Below are 19,228 nucleotides of genomic sequence, written 5' to 3' on the forward strand. Positions count from 1 at the left end.
TTGGCAAGCACATATCCAGCTTCCTGAGAATAAGAGGTTTGTTTTTTTAAGATGTTGCACACCTGATGGATAGTTTGGGTAGAGAATTCCAGGTTGGAAATAGTTCTTCAGGTTTTTGAAACTGTCACTTGCTTTTAACTTTTTATAGCTGTTGTCCAAAGTCTGTTGTCCTTACCTTTGTTTCCTGTTTTTTTCTTTCTGAACATTTGTAGATCTTCTCTTTGGCTGCATTGTTCTGAAACTTTGTATGTATGCCTTGATGTGGGTATTTTCATCCACTGGTTACTGGATGTTCCCTGTTAATCTGGAAATTCACATCCTCAGATGTTCTTTAATTAAAAATTTCTTTGGTTTCTTTTCCTCTGTTCTTTTTTCTGGAACTTCTGTTATTTGAATATTAGACTTTGTGGAATGGCCTTCTCATGTTCAAATCTTTTCTCTCCTGTTTTTCAACTCTTAATCTACTTTCCAGATTTCCCTAACTTCACCTCCCAGTCTTTCTATTAAGATTTTAATTTTGCTAACATGGTGATTTCCAACAGCTCCTTTTTCTTCTCTAAATGTTCCTTTTTTTTTTTAAAGCATCTTCTTCTTATCTCATGGTTATATTGCCATCATCATCATCACCTCTTATTTCAGTGTATTAATGCTGGTCTCTTTTGAAGTTTTCTTTTTCATGTATTGTTTCTGTTTCCTCCAGGTCTTTTATTTTTCTATTTTCTGTCTTTCACATTAAAGGCTTTTGGGGGGTATCTGGTAATAACACGTAACAATGCACTTTTTAAAAAATTTAACAATTTATTTAAACTAAAAAAAAACAAAAAAAAACAAAAAACAAACCCAAAACAGTTCATCCATTCCCCATCCCCACTCCCACAACCCTCTGGCAACCACTAGCTTGTTTTCTGTGTCTTTACGCTTGGCATTTGTTTGTTGGCTTGCTTTTAAGATTCCACATATAATGGGGCACCTGGGTGGCTCAGTCAGTTGAGCATCTGCTTTTGGCTCAGGTCATGATCCCAGAGTCCTAAGATTGAGCCCCCCACATCAGGCTCCCTGCTCCTCGGAGAGCCTGCTACTCCCTTTCCCTCTGCCTGCTTATGCTCTCATTCTGTCAAATGAATAAATAAAATCTTTTTTTAAAAAAAGATTCCACATATTTAAAAAGGTCATACAGTGTCTTTCTCTGACTTATTTTACTTAGCATAAAACCCTCAAGGTCTATCCATATTATTGCAAATGGCAAGACTTCACTCCTTTTATGGCTGAATAATATTCCTCCATGGTGTGTGTGTATGTGTTTGTGTGCGTGTGTGTGTGTGTGTGTGTGTGTGTGTGTGTGTGTTTATCCATTCATTCATTGATGAACATAAGTTATTTCCCTATCTTGGCTAATGTAAATAATGCTGCAGTGAACATGAGGTGCACATTATCTTTTCCAGTTTGTGTTTTTCTTTTCTTCAGATAAATACCTAGAAGTGGAATCAGGAGCTTTTCCTAATGTCTGGACCCTACATCTGAGATTTGAATAGGATGAGTAAGGGTGGAAAAAGGGGATGGCACTGAGTATCTCTGTCAGAGTAGCAGCCACTCCGGTTTCTTTTAATCTCTCCCTTGCTTGGCTCTTCCTCACCAGCCAGCCTCCTCTCCACTAATCAGTGCCTGCTTTCTCACAGCCACTCTTAATTAATAGCCTTAGTCTCTTCTTCTCTCTTGCCCCATTTGCTCTGCTCTCCCCTAACTTTAGATGAACCCAGTCTGCCTCCAGTGTGGGCTATTAACAGCCACAGTTCTTGAGGTATGTAAAATTCTTTCATGGATTTTTTTTTCTCTTTTGGTGGTAGTGGGTCGTTCTTTATTCTTCACTAAATAGTGAATACCTGACCTGGCAAGACACAGTAGAAATATGACTCTTGTACTTAATAGTGATTCCAAAAGTGACTTCTACTGTCATGTAATCCAGTTACCCAGGATTTCTGTCAATTATATAGCATTGATTTTCATTTTATATTTGAGTAGCCTTAATACTATCAATATTTTGTAAATAAGAAATATGAAGCACTGAATAGTAAAACAGTTTGTGGCATGAACTTTCAGGCATATTTTTTTTTTTGAACTTAGGTGAGCTATTATGGTCATGTTAAGCAACCTTTCTTTCCCATATTAATTCTGTTTTGTGAGTCAGTATAATGGCCTTAAGCATCACTGTTTTTAAGGAATTTGTGGTGCATTAATACTGTTTTTAATTTCTTTTTGAGATGTGAACTATCTCGATCAATACTAGTCTGTAACTTTTGAGGGAGGTTTATTGATGATATATTAGAAAAAGGAGGAAAAAAGTATGTGTGTGTTGGGGGGGTAGGTGATAATCTTTGTCTTTGGTTTTTAACAAAAAGTTTTAAAATTCAGTTATGAGTAGAGAAGAAATCTGGAAGAAAACTTCCAGATTTTATTCAGTTGGCCTTCATTCCCTTTGGAAATAGTGGACCTGACCTAGTTCTTTTTTGAGAATTTGTTTCATAGAACAGTATGTTAAAATATTTTTGTTCTTCCAATCCAGTACAGTGTAAGAACTGGCAGGTATCCATAGCTTCTGTTCTTTAACATGCAAATAATCCTATTCCTTAGTTAAAATATTGACTCCATTATTATACTTCTAGGTCCTGGGATAGCAAGGTATGAGCTGAGGAAGATAGCTACTTCATACATAAAATAAATGCTTTTTCTCTACAAGCATTTTTCTTTAAAGATTTTATTTATTTATTCATGAGAATACACAGAGAGGAGAGAGAGAGGCAGAGACACAGGCAGAGGGAGAAGCAGGCTCCATGCAGGGAGCCTGACATGGGACTCGATCCTGGGTCTCCAGGATCAGGCCCTGGGCTGTAGGCGGCGCTAAACCGCTGAGCCACCAGGGCTGCCCTCTACAAGCATTTTTATCTTGATTTGTTTGCCGAATGACTTTCTAACGGTGGTCTTTGAAGTATGTAGTGGTATGGTAAAAGTATGATAAAAGAATACCATAAATATTGGAAACTGAATTTATTGGAAAAAAATTTAGATTTTACAAAATTCAACATGACTTTATTGCTACATCAGGATAATTTTTTAATAAGAATTTGATTGAGCTGCCTTCACATGTTTGATTTAGTATACCATGTGAGTCTTAGTAAATTGACATTTAGTTTGAAAATAAATTTTGGCTAAGTTATGGCTGAGAGATAAAGTATGTTAGATTTATTCTTGAAAGGATTATAGAAATGAACATTGAGAACCATTTATGATATGTAACATTAGATGTCTATTAAAATGTTCTAGATGTTAAAAAACAGTCCCATTCTTTTACCATATTTTATCAGAAAAAAACTATAATTTGAGAGTATGGAATAGAATGGGAAAGAGAGAAAAAGGATGGGAAAAGTTGAGGTGGGTGAGGTATATTAGCTTCAGGGGCTACTATAATATAACAGAGGACCACAAACTGGTGGCTTCAAATAATAGAAATTTATTCTCACTGCTCTGAAGGTTTGAAGTCCAAAATCAAGATGTCAGCATGGACATGCTCTCTTTGAAAGCTCTAGGGGAGTATCCTTCCTTGCCTCTTGCTGTTTCTGGTAATTGTCCTCAGTCCTTGACTTGTAGATCTGTCACCCAAGTCTACCTCTGTTGTCACGTAGGTTTCTCTCTATGTATCTCTCTGTCCACTTTTCCCTCTTGTAAAGGGACACCAGTCATATTGGACTTAGATTTAGGGCCCACCCTAATCCAGTATGATCTCATCTTAAACTGATTATTTCTGCAGAGACCCTGTTTTCAAATAAGGTCCCATTTACAGATTTTAGATGGATGAAAATTTGGTGGGGGGGGGGGGACACCCATTAGAACCCATTTCAGAGGATTCTAAATTCAATATATGAGATTTAAGCCAACACGCTAGAATTATACTTTATATAAAGCAAACAGGTAGGATACATTTATGTAAAAAAACTTTTTATTTGCAATTATATTCACTTACATGTTTTCCCATCGCATAGACTTAGGTATCTAGCATTTTCCATTAATGTGGCAGAAATTACATTAAGGGAGTATTTGGTTATGAAACTTATGTTTATATAGATGTGGAGCCAGAAGACTTTCCATGTTACCTCTTAATAGCTCAATATTTATAGAACCAAGATAGACTTTTCTTGAGCATCTTAACTGCTATTAGAATAATACATTTGTTCTTTTTATTTTATATGCACAACACCTAATAGTGCCTGATGCTGATTTATTGAATGAGGAATGAATTAAGGTTGTGTGTGTGTGTGTGTGTGTGTCTGTCTGTCTCTGTTGAAGGGTTGTCAGCAGAGGCATGATGGGGGAATTTTTATTTAGCAAATATATTCCTCTCCCTCCTTTATATTTTATTTTTTGAGTGTGTTGTATATGCATGTAAGCAGGATGGGGGGAGGGTCAGAAGGAGAGGGAAGGAGAGCATCTTAAGCAGGCTATATACCCAGCACAAGCCCAACATGGGGCTCAATCTCATAACCCTGAAATCTTGATCTGAGCCAAAATCGAGAGTCAGATGCTTAACCAACTGAGCTACCCAGACACTCCTCCCACCATCCTTTTTAAAACCCAACTAATGGCTTTCCTGATATACTGTTCTGCATTTTGCTGTTATTACTTACAGTATATCATTTCATAATAGTATATGAATGCTATGATTATATAATATTCCTTTACATATAATTTAATTAGTTTCCCTTTAAAATTTTTAATTGTGATGAAATATACATGGCAAAATTTATCATCTTAATCATTTTTTAAAAGATTTTTTAGGGCAGCCCCGGTGGCGCAGCAGTTTAGTACCGCCTGAAGCCTGGGGTGTGATCCTGGAGACCGGGGATTGAGTCCCGCATTGGGCTCCCTGTGTGGAGCCTGCTTCTCCCTATGCCTGTGTCTTTGCCTCTCTCTCTCTCTCTCTGTGTATCTATAAATAAATAAATAAATAAATAAATAAATAAATAAATAAATAATTTTTAAAAGAGATTTTAAAAATATTTATTTTAGAGAGAGCTCACAAGCAGGGGGAGGAGCAAAGGAAGCAGGGGAGAGAGAATCTTGAGCCAACTCCAGACAAGTGTGGAGCCCCATGATGTGGGCGGGCCTTGATCCCACAACCCATGAGATCATGACCTCAGCTGAAACCAAAATTGCTCAACTGAGCTATCCAGGCACCCCCATCTTAACTATTTTTAAGTGTACAGTTAAGCATTGTTAAGTATATTCACATTATTGTGTAACCAATCTATAGAACTTTTTCATCTTGCAAGACTGAAGCTCTCTATGAATTGAACAACACCTTCACATTTCTCCTTCCTGGCAACCATTATTTTTTTCAATTTCTATGAATTTGAGCTAGTCTCCCTTGCTAGTCTCTCTTTCCTCTTTATTTTTTTCTAAGATTTATTTATTTGAGAGAAAGAGAGAGAGCGCATGAGAGGGAGGAGGGCCATAGTGAAAGGGAGAATCTCAAGCAGACTCCGAGCTGAGCATGGAGCCCTATGTGGGGCTCGATCTCAAGACCATGAGATCACAACCCAAGCCAAAACCAAGAGTCAGCTGCTTAACCAACTGCATCACCAAGGCACCCCTTCCTCTTTGTTCTTACAGAGCTGTAGTAACTAGTTTTTCATATGTCATTCTGCACATAAATAAATATATCTGTAAGTTGAATTCCTAGAAGTATAATTTCTGAGTAAAAAGCTTTCTGCATTTCTCAGTTTTGATATATATTGCCAAATTGACTTCCCAAACTGTTGTACCAATTCATACTCCCCACAGCAATGTTTGATACAGCAGCTGTTTAAATATGTTTCGGTAGTTAGCTTGTCAGCTGAGCTGGATGAGAACTTGGGGAAGGAAAGGCCACTGGAAGGAAAGTTAGTACTGGCATTTTTCAAGGAGCTGGGCTGTCTCCCAGTATTCTGCCTCTATTTCTTAAGGATTATTTGACATCCTTTAAAAAAAAAAAGATTTATTTATTTATTCATGAGAGAGAGAGAGAGACATAGGCAGAGGGAGAACCAGGCTCTTCACAGGATCCCGATGTGGGACTTGGTCCCGGATCCTTGAATAACGACCTGAGCTGAAGGCAGCTGCCCAACCACTGAGCCACCCAGGCATCCCTTGACATCCTTTTAATGTAGTTTTATGCTGCATTCAGTTAAAAAAAAATTAAAAATTTTCCTATACAGTATAAGCTATTTAAGTGTTGGCAATAATATCTGATAGAGTGATTGGAATATCTCACTTTGCAAGGAGGTCACATAACTTAATACTGTATGTTTAGCTCAGCTGAAATTTCCTTAGTACAAAATTTTAAGGTCTTTAAAATCAATAAATAAATGCCTTGCTTAAGTGAGTTTTAAAAGAAAGAAAAAATTAGATCCCTTTCCTTACATGAACTCCTATGAGGAGTTCCACTAATGTTGGGGTGACAGTGAATGGTGTCTGGAGAAGGAGTGGAGCTGGAAGAGGCAAAGCAGGTGTGCTCCACATCTCCCCATGCCTATTTCATCCAGAATTATTACACACAGGTGGCTTGATTTCTTTTCCTTTAGCATGTGTGAGATGAGTGAATACTAATGCATAATCAGCCTCTCATAATTTATGTCAAACATTTGAGGAACCTTAGAAACTTTGTCTTGTAGAATCTTGATGTTCAGAACTGAGGCTCGATTATATTTTTTTCTGTGAAGTAGATTTACTGTAAAATGAAACATAACTATAAGGGGACACCACTGTTTTCCTTAGAGTGTACATATAGGTTTAGGTCCAATGACTTTTTGTCTAGAGATTTTTAATAAATATAACATATTTACTAGTTTTCTTATTTTAAAATGAAAATACTTGCATATATTTGTAATGTTTCACATTTTATTATAAAGTAGAATTTGAAGGGCTCTGGAAACCTTGTCCTAATCATGATCAATATCAATAGTTTGGATTTCATTCCCCAAGATATTTTTCACTGTATCAAATAACATAAATTTTATTCCTTCTCTAAAAAGGTGGAATCATGCTATATGTACTGTTTTGTGATTTGCTTTGTTTCCTTAATAACAAGTCAAGTGTTAATGTATAGAGAGATACCCTCTATACTTTCAGTGGATTTATATACTCTTCCCTTATATTATTACTTTCTTTTCACTCCCTTATTGGTGAACATTTAAGTTCCAATAAACATCCCTTATGCATATATCTTTGCCTATTTGTACAGATGTTTGTACAGGATAAATTCTAAGAAATAGAACTTCTAGATCAAAGGATGACCATTTTACATTTTAATGGGTATTTTGGGGGCTTTATAAAATTTTATATCTTGATGTTTAGAGGAAGTAAACTTAGTTGAAACTTTGAGAAGTTTTAGCTAGGTGATGTATCATCATTGATGTACAGCAGTTTTTCTAACATAAGGTTACTGGTAATATAAAATCTTTAAAGTCATGGCTTTTTTATTCTTACAGTGATGGAATGGGGGGACGATATTAAAGCAGTTTCAAAAGATGAAGCAGTAATGTTGGTGAATCATCAAGCAACAGGAGATGTGTGCACTCTGATGATGTGCCTCCAAGACAAAGGACTGGTAAGCCATCCTGAAAGCAGAGATAGACAGCAGAAGGGAGAGGTTAACAAAGAATCAATTCAAGTGTCTTACTATGGTTTAGAACATTAACTTTAATATCTATACTTTTCCTGAAAATTGAGAAAATTTTAAAAAGAAAAATGTATACAATTCTAGGTAATTTTAACTATAATTACAATTCTCATCTATAATTCTAAATATAATTCTAAATCTAGGACAGGGATGTGGAGACTTTCAAGAAAGTAACTGGAAAGTAATGTGAATGATATCTCCATAAAGCTATTTTTTAAAAGATAGCTGAGGTAAAAACAGTTAAGATATTCAGATTGAGGGCTGTCTTGAGGTGAAGTGGTGAGTCACTGGCTTGAACAATACAGACACAAAAAGCAGTATTGTTTAAGATGAAAGAGGCTTAAGTTGGTCAGTGAATTAGGTGATCTTGGGGATGTGTACCCCAAGAAATAAAGGTAAATATTTTGGATTGAAAGAAAAGATATTAGGCTCATTTTATTAAGTGTTGCTAGGTTATGTATGAACCATCGTTTTTATATGGCTTATATTGATAACTAAAATCCATCTATCAACTGAGCAGGTATAAAATAAATTCAGTCTTTAGCATTAAAAGAATTGTCACCTTAGAAGTTAAAGAGGTTGGGTTCATAGAAAACTAAATAAATAAAGAGTGTATAAATTAAGGGAGCTAATATTTATCCTAATAGTAAAAAAACAAATGAATAGAGTTTATTAAGTGCTTCATATTCATGGTCAGTGACTGTAATAGAACACCATCCTGTAAAACGCTGTCCTAAAGGATCTAAGAGTTCAGCGCAAGTGGAGGGAAAGTATAATGACCAATACTGAATTGCAAAGTGAAAGTTATTTAGTGGAGGGTGAGCCCCCCATCTACAACAGGTATAGAAAACTTTGTAGAGGGGAGAGGACATAAACTTGGCATAGTTAGAGTGATGAAGCAAGTGCCTTCTTCCTTAGTGAAACAGTATTGGCCAGAGCACCAAGGCAAGACTAACGTAGTGTGTTTAGGTCCCAGAGATTTTGATGCAGTAGCTCAGGATGGGTAGGAGAGTCAGAAAATGAGGTGAGAGTAAAGGAAAATATGTTTGGTTATTATAGAATCTGTTTTTTATGTTTATCTGGAAAGCAGAGGCATAATCTTGCTGGAATGTGGAATAAATTCAAACCCTTCTTATATTCAGAATCTTGAACTGTTAAGAGAATATCACTGTATAAATAGATTTGTACTTATAATAATATTTATTACTTGTGATGTTAAAATTTTGTAATGACTAGTGTATTTGGCTTTTCATCAAAGAGAATCCCCAATTAACATTTTTATTCTTAATGACATGGTAATTATTCTGAGGCCTTACAGTGTCCTTAATTGGTTTTTTAATTTCAAAGAATGATTATAATGGTCAGTATAAATACACCTAACTTTATTATTCTCACCCCAGTTTGTCATGGATAATAACTATATTAACTAGAATAGTAGGTAATCTGAAATTCACCAATTATGCAGACAAAGGAAAATTTGTCTCACTTGTTTGCTTTTGTAGTTTGACTTAGGTTCATTTTTCTGTCCAGAGTAATTTTGTTTTTATTTTCAGATTAGTTATACCAAACATTTTTATTATGATCTGATATTAGCAAATAACTTGAAATCTTGAGGAATTTTTTATCTTCCTTCATAAAGGAGTAATTGAGAAATAAAAAGCTGGAAGCATCATAATCTCTCCCTCCTGCCTAGATAAGCAGGGCAATATTAATTTACACTTACCAATACAAATGTTTACTTGGCTTATGGCATACTCCGTGGGTACATTAAAAAAAAGAAGGCTATGGGGATCCCTGGGTGGCTCAGTGGTTTGGCGCCTGCCTTTGGTCCAGGGCGCGATCCTGGAGTCCTGGGATCGAGTCCTGCATCGGGCTCCTGGCATGGAGCCTGCTTCTCCCTCTATCTGTGTCTCTGCCTCTCTTTCTCTATGTCTATCATGAATGAATAAATAAAATCTTTAAAAAAACAAAAACAAAACAAAAACAAAAAAAGAAGGCTAATGCTGAATTGTGGGCCAATTAAAAAATGTGTTTAAAAGCAATGTTATTGTAACAAAGCTTTTAAAATTTAGTAGGAGACTTCTTGTACTACCTGTTAATGTCACTCATCCGGATTTCTGTTGGCATTTTGGTAGGACAGCACTGTTGTTCTGAACTGTCTTGGGCATTGCTGTATGTTTTCCATACCTGACTGCTACCCACTAAATGCTGGTAGCACTCCCTAGTCATTGTGACAACCAAAATTATCCCTACAAATTTCTAAACAGGACAACCATTCAGTTTACTATAATTTCAGAAGGATATAAAGGATGAAGTCCTTCATGTAAGCCTCTCTAGATGTTTTCTATATTTAGAACACCCATGCTTCCAGATAAAGAATAATTGATGTGGACTAATTCTGTTCTGAGTGACAGGCCTATGAAACATTGACATTTGAAGAGTTGCTTCAGGCAACTGGTATTTACTGACCTTCATTCGAGGACTATAAAACGAAGAATTAATTGTATTTTCTAAATGTGCTGGTGCCTTTTAAATGGTATCTGTGAAAAAAAAGAAAAAAAAAATAAATAAATGGTATCTGTGAATTGAGCCATGCCCTTTTATGGTAAACGATGACAAAACTAAGAATTTTTCTTTCTTTCGTTTTTTTTAAAGGTTTTATTTATTTATTTATTTGAGAGAGAGACTGAGCAAGAGCGAGAGCAAGAGAGAGAGAAGAGAGAGAAAGAGCATGAATGGGGGGAAGGTAGAGTGAGCCGGAGAAGCAGACTCCCCACTGAGAAGGGAGTCCAATGCAGGACCCCAGAATCATGACTTGAGCCGAAGGCAGACTTTTAACCAACTAATCCACCCGGGCACCGCAAGAATTTTTATTTCTATCAAAAGAACTTTATTAGACATGTAATAAACATTTATTGACTTGTAACATTTCCTTTAAAATAAGGACAGAATTATCCATACAAATTAGGACAGAATTATCCATACAAATCTCAGAAGATAGCTTGGCTATTTTTATTGAATTGATTTGTTTTAGATGACCGTTCTAATTGAAGAAATAAATCCACTGTAAATGTAAGGTTAAATATAAAAGCTTGTTGCTTTAGCATTGGTATTTTAAACCCAGAAATCAATAAATTGCCACTAAACTTCATATTGTGTATAAAACTCAAGTATTTTATAGATTGAAACCACTTGTTTTTGGTTTGTTCTTTGGGGCACTTTTCAGCAAATTCTATTTAGTTCAAATCTCAATCTATTTAAACAAAGTCATTACAAAGCAAAACAAGATTGAAAAATGAGATGTTGGCAATCACTTTATTCTGTATTAATTGACTTGGGGAATCAGTTCTTTACTGGCCATGAATCTTTATTTTTTTTTTTTTTAAGTGATTTAACATAGGAAAACTGATGGGATAGGAGTTTTGTAATTGAACTATTTAGTGATGGTGAAAAATTAAGGCAGAAGCTTGAATGTTATATTATTTGTCAGGTTTTATAATGTTTCTGTAAAAGCAGTGTGGGAGTGTCAATGCTAATTTTTTTCCTAATATATAAATTCGTATAATTTGGTGCTTTGAGTTGAAGCTTTACATATATTATTCCCTTAGAAACCAAAGTAGAGCTCTATTGCATTCTTGATTGAGGCTGTTGCTTTTTTTTTTTTTTTTAATTTTTATTTATTTATGATAGTCACAGAGAGATAGAGAGAGAGGCAGAGACACAGGCAGAGGGAGAAGCAGGCTCCATGCCCCGGGAGCCCGATGTGGGATTCGATCCCGGGTCTCCAGGATCGCGCCCCGGGCCAAAGGCAGGCGCCAAACCGCTGCGCCACCCAGGGATCCCGAGGCTGTTGCTTTTAATGAATTTATTTAAAGATTATAACAAGGAATGCCATTTCTTCAGCAGAGAGGAACAGTTAACTAGTTTATTAATTAGACCCCTGTTTACACTTCTATTTAATTTTGAAATTTGTTTGAAATAAAGTCATTTGCTCTTAATATGAGTATTGACTCTTATCAGCAAAGGATATTATTTCTATGTTTAAGAACTGAGATGCTATAAATATTTTTGTGCCGATAAAGAGTATAGCCTTGCATAAACTAACAAATACTCTTTTTAACAGTAGAATGTATAAATCATTATATGATGTGAATTTTGAATGTTCTTTTATTTTGGACATTTTAGTACTTGTATAAAATTTTATAATTTTACATTTATACATTCATAATTTATAACTTAAAATTTTAGCCATTTAGATAAAGTCATATTTTATAAAGCTTTAGTGCTTATTAATTAAACTTATAACCCTCATTTTGATAACTTCATTTTATTTCAAAATAATTTTACAAGTTAAATAAGAATTATCAGAGACTTTATGGTAGAACAAATTTGGAATCATTAAGTCCAAACTTAAGAAGTTAATTCAGCTTTATTTGTTAGGTAGTAATATGTGTATATACATGAGACCTGGGATCTCAAGACTTGGAATCAGGACTATTATTTTTCATGGAGACTTTGTTCTTTAATTGTAGAAATGAACACTAGATTTAAGATATTAGGTTAATTAAGAGTATGCTTGGATGATTATATTTAAAACTTAGAGACCTGGCTGCACTGTGGCAGGTTTCTTCTATTTAACATGTAATTATTTCTTTTAGGTTGTTGCACAAATGATGTGGTTGATGGATCATATTTTTAAGTACACAAACTTTGGAATTGTTTCTCTAATTCATGGAGACTTCTTTATAAGACAGGTGAGTAATGGAGCATTCCCTTTTTCACAATGACAGCCTGATCAGAATGATTCTTTATTGCAAACATAGGCATACCCAAACCAATTACATTAGATAGAGTGGGCTCTAGTATGTCAGGGAGCTCTTCTTCTGAATCTTTGTTCTCTGAAACATTTATTTTGATCTGATTTTGAATATGCTCAAGCCATAAAATGGTGACATTCCAAATATTCTAATCTCTACCTTTCTCCTCACATCTAAACAGTGCAATGTTTAGTAAAGATTTATCAAGCCCCTGCCACAGTCTCAGCTCTTCTGCTTCTTAGCTTTGTGAATCAGGCAAGTTATTTAAGTTCTCAAGTTTCCTCATTTTTCAGATGAGAATAGTAGGTATTGCCCTCATAGGGTGGTTGTGGGAGTTAAATGAAGTAATACACTCAGAACAGTGCCTGCTCCCTTTGTCATCATTTTTATCAGGATTGTCACTATCATCATCTGTATTTTCACTATTATTTTTATTGACAAGTCACTATTATATGATAAAGAAAGTATCTAAAACCAGTAGGTAGATAAAAAATATTTTGGAAATTCATAGTAGGAAAAGTGAATTCATCAGTTTTTATGAATTCAGAAAAACTTTAGAGAAGATGATGATATTAGGCACAAATCTAAAGAGTAACAGTGAGTTTGATAGAGGAAGATAAATTGAAAATGAGTCCCAAGCATCAGGTATAAGTTTAGTTAGTGTAGAAGAAAAAATCATACCCTCTTATCATGTCAGCACTACATTATGGTATTTATTTCCCTTGTATACTACTAGTATCACATGCTTTGTTTTCTCAAAAATTGAAATATATAAGAGTTTTTATGTATAGTAATGCCACACTTATCTGGTATTCATATATTTAGCAGCTTTAGCCTTGCACATAATAAGTACTTAATGAATAACTGATGAATCTGATTAAACCTCATCAGAAAACCACAAATTCAGAAATAGGCTGGAAGTGTGTAAACTTCTAAGGGGACTATAGGTGTCACAAAACACAAATGCTTTACTCTAGACACTTTTATATACAGAACATTTGGTTTTTCACATGCTATGCAATGATCTAGTTACTTTGGAAACACTTTTGGTTCTTCTGAGCAGAAAGATGAATGAAAGCATTTCACTGGAACCTCAGGAGGAAGCAGCAATGGGGATTGGCCAAAAGCTTGAGACAGAATAAGCAGTGATTAGAACAACTTAACAAGGGAAACTAGCCTAATCTTTAGAGTACCACGAGGGAAAGAAGCAGAAGCAACCATTGAAGCTTAGCAGTCTAGGTGAATACAGAGCCCTTTCCATCATGAGAGTGAGGAAATTATCACGGTTATACTGTAGACCCTGTTGATAATCCCAGGCTTCATTAGATTATACTAAATGGTCAGTGTACTTTGAGGATATAAAAGTGAAAATAATGTACTCCAGGGATCCCTGAGTGGCGCAGCGGTTTGGCGCCTGCCTTTGGCCCAGGGCGCGATCCTGGAGACCCGGGATCGAATCCCACGTCAGGCTACCGGTACATGGAGCCTGCTTCTCTCTCTGCCTGTGTCTCTGCCTCTCTCTCTCTCTCTGTGACTATCATAAATAAATAAAAATTAAAAAAAAAAAGAAAATAATGTACTCCAAAGCATTTTCCTTTATATTACAATGTAAAGTTTTACATACTTAAGGATTGTATTTCAGATTTATCAGATATTGCAAGTTCATTTCTAAAGAGCAACATTTTCTCCCCTCGCACCCCCCCCCCCACCAATAGATAGTAATAAAAGTCTGTAGCGTGGAGGGAGGGGAGAAAGAAAAAGTATTATTGGTAAGGAAAGTCTCTTGGATTTTACTAATAGATGTTTCCAAGAATATTAAGAATATTTTACGTGCAGTCTTGGGAACTTAATAAAGTTGAATCATGATCATTCAATTCAATAAAATAAGAAAATGTCTTACCTATTTTGCCTTTGGAATAATTTAAAGTCTGTAAGCATACACGTTATTTTGGGGCCTTCTTTAATAGTGTTGGCTGGAAAATTATTAGTGAATTAACCAAACTGAAAGGAAGAACTCTTGTAATATTTGTCTATGGGTTTTGGGCTTTCCTACAAATTTTTCTGGATTCCTCTTTGAAGTCTCATAAGCCATCCTCTTTCTTCTCTTTCCCTCATGCTAAGGTCCAGTCCATTAGAATGCCCTGTTTGCTCTTTTAAACTTTTTCCTGAACGTATCCACTTCTCATTAATACACCGTAGTCAAATCTCATCACACCCCCTTGCCTGTACTACTACAATAGTCTTCAGGCTTATCTCTTGGAGTCTTTCTGTCCCTGGAGCCAGCAGTTTTTTTTTTTTTTAAATGTAAATAAGATCATAACCCTCCCTTGTTCAAAGTCACCCATTGACTTCTCATCCTAAACTATTTACCAAACTCAAGGCCCTTCTCTGTCCTCACCTCTCTCTGCAGTTCCTCTCCTACCGCACTATCTTCCTCACTCATCACACATCAGCTACACATCAGCTACGTGGGCCTTGGCACTGCTCTTTGAACATGCAGCACTTGTTCCCACCTCAAGGCCTTTGTCCTTGTTCTTGGCACCTGGCGTCCTCTGCCTCTCCTCTCCACTTGACTGGTTCCCTCACATTACCAGCCCATTTGCTCCAATTTCACCTCCTTGGAGCTGTTTTCCCTGACCTTTTTGACCTTCTCTATCCTCTTACTCTGTTTCTTCCTAACACATCACCAGCTGAATTTATACATTTTAGTTTTCTATCTTTTCCACTCAAGTAAGCTCCATGAGGGTCTTACTTACTTACTTCTCTATCTCCAGTGTGTAGGATGACACCTGCCACGTAGTAGGCACTCGGTAAATAGTCACTAAGCTAATGAATGAGTGAACTCTTCAGGGGCATTTAGAGTACTTTTTTTGCCTCTAGAGTGCTAATCACTTCTTTTTACCACCGTGGTCAAACGGGGAAGTAAGTGGGGGAAAATCGCTCTTCTAATCTATGATTGGGATTTACTTTAGAAGCTGTTATTACTGTTTAATTTGATGGAGTTTTAATTTCAAATGTACCTATACTTACTATGTGTGTGTCTGCCTCCTTAGGGAAAATCTCATCGTGACCAGCAGCTGCTGCTTCTTAAAAAGCACCTAGAAAATAATTACAGGAGCAGAGATCGAAAATGGATTGTTTTGTTTCCAGAAGGGGGCTTCCTCAGGAAGAGACGAGAAACAAGTCAAGCGTATGCCAAGAAAAATAACTTGCCATTTCTTACACATGTCACTCTGCCAAGGATTGGGGCAACAAACATTATCTTGAGTTCACTTGTAGCACGACAGGAAAATGGAAGTCCAGCAGGAGGAGATGCTAAAGAATTAGGTATGATGGTTTTTAGCACTTTTTCTTTTGTTGGAGTTCAGGGATTATCTGAAGTCCCAGAAGATAACATTTTTGTTCTCTTTTATATTTATAATTTTTGTCAAATAGAAATAATACTCAGGGAGAGGATGCAAATTTAATTTTTTATTGTTTTTATTTACAGAAGATAGTTCATGCTTACAATAATTTATTCAAATGACATAAAATGCATAAAGTCAAAGATATCGTTCCCTTACCCCAACTCCCATACTCCTGGCTATTCCCACTGCTGCAGTAAACATTCCTTATAAATATCTTATTATATATTTGTGGAAATATAGTCTCTAGTATAGATTCCTAGAAGTGGAATTGCTAGGTTAAAGGTACAGGAATAGAAATCACTAATTTGAAAAACGAATTAGAGATATCAAATAGAAATTGTAATAATGTATATTTTTTCATTTATCAAACTTAGAAAGTTTTTTTGGTTTGTTTTTGATACAGAATATGAACTTAGTGTAGTTTGATGTTGTTTATTAAGATCCTTAAAGTGTTGATAAATGACTCCATTATTCCACTACAAATAATACTTACCAAAAGGAAATAATCTAGCATACTGGCAAAGAAGGTTAGTACAGCTTTCTTTCTTTCTTTCTTTCTTTCTTTCTTTCTTTCTTTCTTTCTTTCTTTCTTTCTATTTATCACAGCATTAATTTTAATAGCAAAAAAATTGGAAATAGAAGAGAGAATAGACAAGAAATTATCAAATATCCATCCAATGCAGTATAACACAGCCATTACAGATGATTTTTATACAGAGTTTTTCTGGCTTTGGAAGGAGCCTGTCCTCTATCATGTTAATGAAGTGGGAGGAACATACAACTCTTGTGAAACCATTGTGATCTCAAATATGTCAACAATAAGCAATGAAAAATGAGTGAAAGGAAAGATTCCAAATGTTAGCAGTGATTGCCTCTCTGACTTGTAACATTATGGGTGATCTCCCTTCATTTCTGAATAGTTTACTGATTTTTTTTTTTTTTAATAATGAGTATGTATAACTTTTATGGCCAGCAAAAGTTACCCAAAGATACAACTGTTTTGAAGATAGCCTGATGAACTGTGAAGGTTTGCAGAAGAATTTGTGCCAACAGTGTGAAGACTTTTATTTTTTTATTTTATTTAATTTAAATTTTTAAAGATTTTATTTATTTATTCATGAGAGACACAGAGAGAGAGAGAGAGAGAGGCAGAGACACAGGCAGAGGGAGAAGCTGGCTCCATGCAGGGAGCCCGATGCGGGACTGGATCCCAGGTCTCCAGGATCACGCCCCGGGCCGAAGGCAGCACTAAACTGCTGAGCCACCCGGGATGCCCAAGACTGTTTTAATAAACAAGTTTATCCAAGACACTATGAAACCTAGTGATAAATGATAAATTAAAAAAACTAAAAGAAATACACTAGGCCTGTTTCCTAGTAATATTTTGCAATTTAAGAAAAATTTAGGGGTGCCTGGGTAGCTCAGTTGGTGAAACATCTGCCTTTGGCTGGAGTCATGGTCCCTAGGGCCTGGGATCTAGCCTTCCAGTGGGCTCCCTGCTCCCTGGGGAGTCTGCTTTTCCCTCTGCCCCTCCCTGTGCTTGTGCTCCTTCTCCCTCTCTCTCTCTCTCTTTCTCTCAAATAAATAAATCTTTTAAAAAAACAAGAAAATGCTCTTTAGAAAAAATAAAAATGGAAATGATTTGCCCTCAGAAATTTATGTTTTTAATGATGGTTAGGACCAGACATGGAGATAATGCCTATAAGACTGCGCTGAGTTTTCGTTTTTTTTTTTTTTTTTTTTTTTTTTTTTTTTTTTTAAGCAGTTGCTTGGCAGTCAACTCTCTTAATCTTTCATCGTCTATTAAAAAGACAAATTGAAAGAGTCTTTTAATAGAAAAGGAAAGTTCAGAATAGCTTCAGACAGACAGGGTGGCAATGTCAGCCAAGCCAAAGCTTGAAGGCAAAGGTCTTCCAAATAGGATTAGTTGCACTAATAAAGACTGCTGTTTTTTAAATAGTTTTGCCCAGTCAATAATACCCTGTGGTGTTCTAGATCACAAGGGTAGGGGCTATTGTCATACTGATCCCACAATCATGAAGAAAATGTTTTTTCTCTTGGAGAGAAACAATTTCTTTTTATAATGAAAACCAAATAGCTTATTATTTATCTTACCTTGGTTAAAATTTTATTCTAGCTAAAATAGGAATAGGAAAAATTATAAGAAATTCTAGAAAGTTATATACTCCCAAAACTAGTTTTACTTTTATTTTACCATTTTCTTCTGTGTTTTGATATTTTGTGTTTTATTTTCTCTAATGTTAATATTTACTTTTTGTGTTTTGCTCCATATAAATAGAGAACATGTCTTCATGTCTGTTTTAATATATGATCCAAAAATAATAATAATAATATATGATCCAAATACTGGGGCATCTAGATGGCTCAGTTGGTTGGGCATCTGACTCTTGATCTCGGCTCAGGTCTTAATCTTATGGTCATGAGTTTGGGCCCCACATTGGGCTCCAAACTGGGTATAGAGCCTACTTAAAAAAAAAGAAAAAGAAAAATATATATGTATGTATTCCATATACATGTCAAAATTGTGTCTAATTAACCTTAAAAGGGTATTTTTTTTTTTGTTTATTGTATGATTTAATAGATATTAAACAGAACTCTGGTAATTTTTTCCAACCATTTTATTATAAAAATGAAAAGCATACATAAAAAGTTGAAAGAATTTTACAGTTAATATCCATTAGCTGGCCAACTAGATTCTGTAATTAACATTTTACTGTATTATTTGCCTTATTATGTCTTTTTCCATCCTTCTATCCATAAAATTAGACCATCTTGTTTATTTTTTAATGCACTCAAAGTAAGTTGCAGGCATCAGTATACTTTACTACTAAACATTTTAGCATGTACATCACTGATAGCTTGTTAAAATGTGTTTCTTTACTTAAACTTTGTTCCTTTAACAATAAGATATTTAAACATTACTATTTTCTTAACCTATTTTTGTGGTATTTTGTCCCCTTCAGAATATTGTTTAAATTTTTTTAAAGCTTAAAGTCACCTTTTAGTGATTTGATATACAAAAATAAAATATCATTGATTCTTAGTACACATTTGACTTATGTTTGAGAGTAAGTTTTATTTTTTTAGAGCTCTCTTAAATACCAAATAAAGGACAGACTATCACCCAAGTCCGGCTATCTGCATTCTCTGGGAGGATTCCCCTCTCACCTCTTGCTCAGCTTTGTACTCCATGCTGGGAATAAAAGCAGTGTACCAAACAACCAAAGCAGACAGAACATTCCCACCCCCTCTCACTACAATGTTACCTGTTGTAC

General features: G+C 35.3%; 1 protein-coding gene across 14 annotated transcripts in view; it reads left to right on the top strand.

Moving 5' to 3' along the window:
• The window catches only part of LPGAT1 (lysophosphatidylglycerol acyltransferase 1), a 111,063-nt gene that overhangs the window by 58,957 nt on the left and 32,878 nt on the right, over positions 1–19,228 (top strand). For all 14 annotated transcript variants that reach the window (XM_072733324.1, XM_025982331.2, XM_072733328.1 and 11 more), the window contains 3 exons: positions 7,518–7,636; positions 12,367–12,462; positions 15,579–15,852. In XM_072733324.1, the coding sequence (XP_072589425.1) occupies positions 7,518–7,636; positions 12,367–12,462; positions 15,579–15,852 (489 nt within the window). The remainder of the gene's footprint in view (positions 1–7,517; positions 7,637–12,366; positions 12,463–15,578; positions 15,853–19,228) is intronic.

The sequence above is a fragment of the Vulpes vulpes genome, chromosome 13 (genome assembly GCF_048418805.1).
Source record: "Vulpes vulpes isolate BD-2025 chromosome 13, VulVul3, whole genome shotgun sequence".
Taxonomy (NCBI): Eukaryota; Metazoa; Chordata; class Mammalia; order Carnivora; family Canidae; genus Vulpes; species Vulpes vulpes.